This window comes from Perca fluviatilis, chromosome 12 (genome assembly GCF_010015445.1).
Source record: "Perca fluviatilis chromosome 12, GENO_Pfluv_1.0, whole genome shotgun sequence".
Lineage (NCBI taxonomy): Eukaryota > Metazoa > Chordata > Actinopteri > Perciformes > Percidae > Perca > Perca fluviatilis.
Genome location: NC_053123.1, coordinates 35,075,207 through 35,083,478, shown reverse-complemented (window position 1 = coordinate 35,083,478; position 8,272 = coordinate 35,075,207). Strand labels below are relative to the sequence as shown.

At 41.9% G+C, this 8,272-nt stretch overlaps 1 protein-coding gene across 1 annotated transcript in view; it reads right to left on the bottom strand.

Annotated features, from left to right (window-relative positions):
* lmln (leishmanolysin-like (metallopeptidase M8 family)) overlaps positions 1 to 2,682 on the bottom strand; it is a 41,634-nt gene extending 38,952 nt beyond the window's left edge. Inside the window, exons 1-3 of the mRNA XM_039817333.1 lie at positions 2,150 to 2,682; positions 517 to 620; positions 395 to 425 (exon numbers count right to left, since the gene is read on the bottom strand). Of these exons, the coding sequence (XP_039673267.1) occupies positions 395 to 425; positions 517 to 620; positions 2,150 to 2,284 (270 nt within the window). The 5' untranslated portion in view covers positions 2,285 to 2,682. The remainder of the gene's footprint in view (positions 1 to 394; positions 426 to 516; positions 621 to 2,149) is intronic.
* Between the last annotated feature and the right edge of the window lie 5,590 nt (positions 2,683 to 8,272).

The following is an 8,272-nucleotide window of genomic DNA, read 5'->3' as shown; positions in this document are numbered from 1 at the left end:
GTATCTTCTCCTTATGAGGTCATAAGGAGCAGTTGGTCAAGGCCCCCCTCCTCCTCCTCAATAGCTACAGACACAGAAATGGCACATCCTAAGGAAAGCCCATTGTGGGACTGGCTCTAGTGGCTGTAATTCTGCACCAAGGCTGAATTTCGGGAAAGAGACTTCAGATACAGTATTAGGGGACCACTAAGGTCTATATAAAAGAGACTTCAGATACAGTATTAGGGGACCACTAAGGCCTATATAAAAGAGACTTCAGATACAGTATTAGGGGACCACTAAGGTCTATATAAAAGAGACTTCAGATACAGTATTAGGGGACCACTAATGTCTATATAAAAGCATCCAAAAAGCAGCATGTCATGGGACCTTTAAGCTCTCGGGCGTTCCTCACCTTCACTAGTCTCCTTTTGTCTGCAGGAAGCCTGCGGAGAGAGAGAGAAGAAAGTGGGAACTGGCTGATCAACTATCAAATGTGCAGCTTTAGAAGTAGTTTTGAGCGTCTGCGGTACTTACTGGTCAACACTGTAGTCGTAGATGATCTTGATCTTCAGCTGAAGGTTGTCGGGGAAGCTTCTCTTCGTCAGGCGCTCAGGCTTCAAGTGCACGTGATGGACGACCTAAAAGAGAGACATGATGGGAAAACACAACACATTCACACAAACTTTACTAAACAAGTCCAGCTTGAGGCTGGGCATTATAGATCCAACTTACACTTAGCTAAAACTAAGACACACACAAGCATACAGATAGACACACGTATAAAAACACACACACACACACGTATACACACAGATAGACCCACGTATACACACACACAAAAACACATACATACATACACAGACACACACATGTATACACACGTACACACATACACAAGCATATACACACAGACACACACTTTGCTAATTTAGTATTATACAACGGTCATTTAATAAATTCCCCTTCAAGGGGTCATACTTTTCAACAAAAATAAACATTACACAGCATGTATTTTGGCGCTTTTTAGTGCTAAAATGCAGCTTTTAGTTCATGTTAGATTTGCAAAGTCGGCGCTTTTATTCTGAAGAAACCTAGCCGGAAGTCATATGTTGTTGTTGCTAGGGGAACACAGGCAAAGCTGAACCGTTACACTGATGATTCAATGAATGAATACATGGATGTAACGGGACATATAATTGGGATTATTGCCATCAAACACAGTAAACATTGCTCAGTAGCCTCGTTTTATACGTTTAACATACAGTAAAGTAGTTTATTCAAGAGACTTTAATCTAATTACGTTGGTGTCGATCAGTGCCGCAGCAGTAAATACATATAAACAACATAAGAAACTAATAAAAATATTTTAAAAAGCACAAATGAAAAAGGCATTGCACCTGGTAATCGTGTTATAGTGCTTAGTCCTTAACAGATACAGTTTAGCCCACAATATAAACAGATACGTTAAGTAGCCGCTACAGCTAGTGTGCGAGCTAGCTTAGCTGCCACAGGGTTGTGGCTAGAAGGGATACAGCTACGGCCGCTATATCTAGGCTAATATACGAATATGTTGAATACTTTCACCCAGAAAACGCGTGTACGTTTCTCGGGAGCGTTTTAATCCAAACCACGCTATTTGTCCTAAACTTAACTAGTCGTTTTGGTGCCTAAAGCTAACTAAACTTCACTGTCGTCGCCGTAACGTTAGTTGTATCACATCTAGCCTCAACCGTCCGCTGCCATAGAATTAGCTAACGTTAGCTGTATCCCTTCTAACCTCAACCGTCCGCTGCCACAGTAATCAGCTAGCTAACGTTAGCTGTATCCCTTCTAGCCTCTGCTGCCATAGAATCAGCTAACGTTAGCTGTATCCCTTCTAGCCTCAACCGTCCGCTGCCATAGAGCTACAGCTAACGTTAGCTGTATCCCTTCTAGCATCAACCGTCCGCTGCCACAGTAATCAGCTAGCTAACGTTAGCTGTATCCCTTCTAGCCTAAACCGTGCGCTGCCATAGAGCTACAGCTACCGTTAGCTGTATCCCTTCTAGCCTCAACCGCCCGCTGCCATAGAGCTACAGCTAACGTTAGCTGTATCCCTTCTAGCCTCAGCCGTCCGCTGCCATAGAGCTACAGCTAGCTAGTTAAGTTAGCTTGGTTTGGGGCTTACCTCTTCGGGAGGCGGGACCCGGTGTTTGCACGGTCCATGGCAACTCACTGACACAGCCAGGACGGAGAAGACGAGGACAGGGCCGAGGAACCGGGACACGGACGGCTTGCCACCCCCGCTCAGCCTCGTCTCCATCCTCCGACCAGCGGGACTCGGCAGCCCGACGTCAACAGTACCTCCGCCGGCCCGGTCCCCTCGGCGGCGGCGGCGCTCGGGTCATTCATCGCTTGCAGGGTGAATCAGAACATGTTTCGCATCCCCGCAAAAAAAAAAAACATCCGAGGGGGAGATTAAATGTGAAGAGAAGAGACCGCAGTGGAGGTAGAAGGAACACCGGCGAGATTTGGATTCACCCTGACAGCTGATGTGTTGCTCCGAAGATCGTCTGTTACAAAGAGGACTCACTCGAGAGGAAAATGTCAGCGCAGAACTCTACAAAGATCGTCTAATAACTAGAGGACTCACCCGCAGACTGTTGCCTCCTGTTTGTGGTGATTTAATTGAGTTGAACCGATTCCAGCCTCTATATATAGAAATATATAGAAACACTGTGGTCCAATTCTGATTTAATAAAATGTCATCAGACCCATATATCAGCTTGTACACAAGTCTCCAGATGTTTTTATTTAGACAGATAGCTGTCAAAATGCTCTACATGCGATCTGTTGCTGATTTTAATCACCAACAGACTGTAGATGATCTGTAATCTTAACAGATTTAGTCTCTCTGACTTCTAAACGTCACTATCAGCCACACAACATGTGTTCTGTTCAGAGTAAGCCTTTAAATCAGACAAATAGCAGTTAAAATCCATATAAAAAAGTTTATATAAAACGTCATCATGTTGAGTGGATTCTGAACCAATCAGCTGTTAGATCAGCTGAGAGGCCGCCAGGCATTTTCCCAGCATGCCCCCTGGGTCCGCCTTGGCTCTCAAACCTGCGGCCGCCTCGATCTCGTGAGGTTATCGTTGACCACACGCGTGCATGACGTCAGAGCAAGTCGGGATCAAGTCGGACACAAATCTACCCAGCATTCATTGGGTGGCGATCGCCGGTGATCACCAGATCAGATCTGGCTCATCTCGAACGAGCCTATTGATTTATGAACACTCTCCATGGCTATATATAAACAAGTTGAAGGCTGTTTTTTCTTTTCAAAAATTGTATTTTACTTTAATTTATTTTATTTTCCTTTTTTTTCTGGAAGTCAGTAGATCCCATCAGGTTTCTCCATAAAGATTGAGATTATCAGCCTTAATGTGTAAACCCTCCGAGGTAGACTGACCCCGAGCGCTGTGAGGTCTGTCTCTGCTCCTGTCCCAATTAAATCAACCACAGGTTTCATTCACAATGTCATGTAGAAGTACTACACTACCCACAATCCTAAGCGTAACAGTGATGTCTCTGATTGGTGCTTGCTGTTACCATGGGAATGTTTACCGAACCATCGAACGTGTTGTGTGTGTGTGTGTCTGTGTGTGTGTGTGTGTGTGTGTGTGTCAGTGTGTGTGTGTGTGTGTGTGTGTGAGAGTCTCTGTGTGTGTGTGTGTATGTCTGTGTGTGTGTGTGTGTGTGTGTGTGTGTATGTGTGTGTGTGTGTGTGACTGTGTATGTGTGTGTTGTGTGTGTGTGTGTGTGTGTGTGTAGTCTATGTGTGTGTGTGTGTGTCTGTTTGTGTGTGTGTGTGTGTGTGTGTGTCTGTGTGTGCCTGTGTGTTTCTGTGTGTGTCTGTGTGTGTGTCTGCGTGTGTCTGTGTGTGTGTCTGCGTGTGTGTTTCTGTGTGTGTGTGTGTGTATCTCAGTGTGTGTGTGTGTCTCAGTTTGTGTGTGTGTGTGTCTCAGTGTGTGTGTGTCTGTGTGTGTGTGTGTGTGTGTGTCTCAGTGTGTGTGTGTGTGTGTGTGTTGTGTGTCTCAGTGTGTGTGTGTGTGTGTGTGTGTGAGTCAGTGTCTGTGTATGTATGTGTGTGTGTGTGTGTGTGTTTCAGTGTGTTTGTCTCAGTGTGTGTGTGTGTGTGTGCGTGCGTGTATGTGTGAGTATGTAGAAACAGCAATATGCAAGAAGTAAAATGTCTACAACTAATCTATTAATCTAGACAACAATCCACACATTATTCACCGTGAAGATAATCGTTAGTTGCAGCCTTACTAGTGTGTGAACATTTAAACAATATGAAAACAGCATTTAAAGTGAGATCGCAAACATAAATGATGGTTAAGGTCAGCATTAGATTTATATTCATCATGTAGCTGCTATAGTTCAGGTCAGGTCTGGGAGTTACTGATAAAAAATATTATATGATATATATATGTGTGTATGTGTGTGTGTGTCTCTCTCGCACTTATTTAAACTGTTAAGATTAATAAGTTACTGAGCAGCTGCTATTTCACACCGATAAAACTATAAATGGGTGGAAACATGTCCTTCAGTGTGTGTGTGTGTGTGTGTGTGTGTGTGTCTGCCATTGGCATACACAATGTTGGCACCCAAATCTGACACGCCAGCACTTTTTTGGGAATCGCCTCCATTTAAAGACCAAAGAGACAACTTTGTACTTTGGAGTAAAGCAGGGGTCTTCAACGTGTTTTAAACCAAGGACCCCTTAACTGAAACAGAGACAGAACAGGGACCCCCTACTACACATATTGTATACAAGGAAGATGCATATTAAACTGGGCCTGTGTATGTGTGTGTATGTGAGTCTGTAGCTAAGTTTCCATCCACTTGTCAATCGAATTATCTGAAGTTTGGTAAAAAAAAAACTCATGCGAATAAAGCTGGTGAAAGTGTGTTTCCATCAAAGAGCTTTAAAGCGAATAAAAACCTGTGCGTAATGACATCACATGCTGTTTTACGATTAAATCGGTATATCGAATTGATTTGAGACATTTTATGATGTTTCCATTCATTTTTGAACTGAATCGCACAAGATTCAAGCGAACTTTTGCGAACAAAGTTTTGCTAGACAAAAGTAGTTGTTAATATTAGAAGCCAAGCTATAGCCTAAGCTCCGATGGACCTTTGGCTGAGGATCTGATCCAGCTCATCAAAAGGTGGAACTTGCCTTATATTTTCCCTCCGGCACCGCTCGAGACAACTCTCTTTTTGAGCCGTATCGCTGTTTTGGCGCCTTCCATTTACTCCGCGCGAGGACGTCCACGGCTTGTCGTAAGGGACATTCTAAAACGCTTAACGTGAAAAAGCTTAACGTGGTTTAATATCTAAACAACGATCAATCATCAACAGATGTATCATGGTCATATCTTGTCATGCACACTTAAGCCTGTCAAAATAACTAAATCGAAATCCAACGATTATAGAAGTTATCTCACGTTAACGTGTCAGATAACGTCCATAATATTTGGATATTGGGTTAGATTTGACCGTTTTAAGTGGTTATGATGAGCAATATAGAAGAGGAGTTTTTGGTGATGATTGATCGTTGTTTAGGTACATTAAACCATGTTAAGCTTTTTCACATTAGGACTTATAAAGCCAATGAGAGCCGTGGAGAATCAACCCCCAGCCGCTCCGCTGAAGCAGAAATGCTTTATGTCAGATAACGTCCATAATAATTGGACTTTGGGTTAGATTATTTGACAGTTTTCCGTGGTTATGATGGGTAATATGAGAGAGAAATTTGGTGATGATTGATCATTGTTTAGGTACATTAAACCACGTTAAGCTTTTTCCTCGCCATATTAATAATATTAATACGGCCACTGATGAAGAAAATATTAACATGAGATAACTTCTATAATCATTGGATTTCGATTTAGTTTTTTTGACAGGCTTAAGTGTTCATGACAAGATATAACCATGATAAATCTGGTGATGATCATCGTTGTTTAGATACATTAAACCACGTTAAGCTTTTTCAAGTTAAGCGTTTTATGTCCCTGTCGTAACTGTTGGTCATTTCCTTCGCAAGCTCCTGATAAATGATGGCGTTTCTTAGATTTTTGCTATCTAAAATAGCTGTTATATTTTTCTGGTAAATTAAATTAAAAAAGTATCTTGTCTCCTCGTTTGCCCACTTACATCTGTTTTTGTTTTGCAAACAGAGCGGAAATACTGGGCGGAAATGAACTTCTTCTTCTTCGTTTTATTGCAGGTTGCAACCATAAAATGACCTAAAACTTAATCGCAATTCATTATTTATTCGGCAAATAACGTTTCCATCAGCGTTTATCGCATTAGCCGTATATCGATCAAGAGAAAATCCGATGAGACCGAATGTATTTCATTTGAGTCGATATTCATGAAATTCAGTCGGATTTTACTGTTTCCATAAGGCATTTTTCATTCAATATCACTTAATTTGGATAAAAACGGGTCGATGGAAACGTAGCTACAGACCCCCCCCCCCCTCTCTCTTATCTCTGGATGTTTCCTCTCCTCTCTGAATAATGTGTGTATGAAGACCCGTCAGCCTCTGTGGTTGTAGACTCATGTAAAGGACATTGATTACTGGATAGAGAGCTGATGCTGCAAAGTTTCCTCTGATGATGAGATAAAGATGTCATGTTTGATAACAAATAAAGAGCAGCTGCTGATTAGGTTTGGCATAGACGAAAGAGCTGAGTGGTGTCAGTGTTTGTCTTAACGTTTTCATGAGTGTCAAGTAGATTGTTATAAGAAACGAGACAGGTCGAGCGTTTCATAAAAATGAACTGCACATTAAAGCGTAACTCTCGCCAAAATGTATCCTAGGGTATTTTTGTGAATGTACGCGAGTCAAACTTTAGTTTAAAAGCATATTTAGGACTGAATCACCACTTTTAAGATTAACCGTATTCTCATTTTTGGATCAAATGGCCTTTTGAATGGGAGTGCTAGGGGCACTTTTATGCTAGTCTCAAAATAGCTATTTTCGAAATACTAGAAGGCTCGACACAACATGAAACTATGCTCGAAGTATCACCAGGGGCTCTACACATGAACGAAAGCGTTGACAACATTGTTTGTGTACACAGATTTACTAAAAAGAGTTTTTGAGCAACTCACCGTAGCTGTCCATCAGCTGTCGCTGTCCGTGGTGCTGAAACATTGTTACTTGACTGGCAAAGACTGGTTTTCTTTGTTCGTCAATACAAACTTGTCAAAAAATTTGGCTTTTCTTTGTGTTTTATTTGACATGTAGGCTTACTTGGCTCAACAACTGACACATAACATTTTTAATTTTAAAATGACTTGGTAGCAGAGGACCCCATAATGAAGCTCCGCCCCCACTGTCCGCCCCCACTGTACTGAGAATCTAGCTCCGCCCCTGATGACACGCCAATTCGTATGCCATTATTGGCGTGTTATCAAGACGCATACTCGTTTTTTAGCGTGTTTATCAATGCTGTTTGGCCACGTGGCGTGTATGTTTACGTCCGTTGTATACAGCGTAGACATGCATGCAGATAGCTCATAATGCGTACAGATAACACGCCACTTGGCTTAAGAAAGTGGGCATGTATGTTTACGTGAAGTCACGATGTCATGTTGCCCTTTTAGAAAACAACAGGACCAGACACTGTTTTTGTGACAATATGTCTTTTATTTTTGAATGCTTAGTTGATTATGTAGTGAAGGAAATCAGCTGAATAAAGAACACAACACATACGTTTTAAGAATAAAAAGTAACCAGTTCATTAAACCAGTGGACTATATGAATTATTAATAGTTATTATGAAGTGTTATTACAGTTGCATTCTCCTCTTGTATCACAGAAAGGTCTGACAAAATATACACTTTTATTTTCTATCTGGACATTTTGGATAAAAAGATCATCACCACTCATGTCTGGTAGGTTTACCTTTGGACGGAGTCAGGTTAGCTGTTTCCAGTCTTTATGCTAAGCTAAGTTAGCTGTTTCCAGTCTTTATGCTAAGCTAAGTTAGCCGTTTCCCCCTGGTTCTGGTCTTTATGCTGAGCAAAGATAGCCGTTTCCCCCCGTTTCCTGTCTTTATGCTGAGCAAAGATAGCTGATTCCCCCTGTTTCCTGTCTTTATGCTAAGCTAAGATAGCTGTTTCCCCTTGTTTCCAGTCTTTATGCTAAGCTAAGATAGCTGTTTCCCCTGTTTCCTGTCTGTATGCTAAGCTAAGATCGCTGATTCCCCGTTTCCTGTCTTTATGC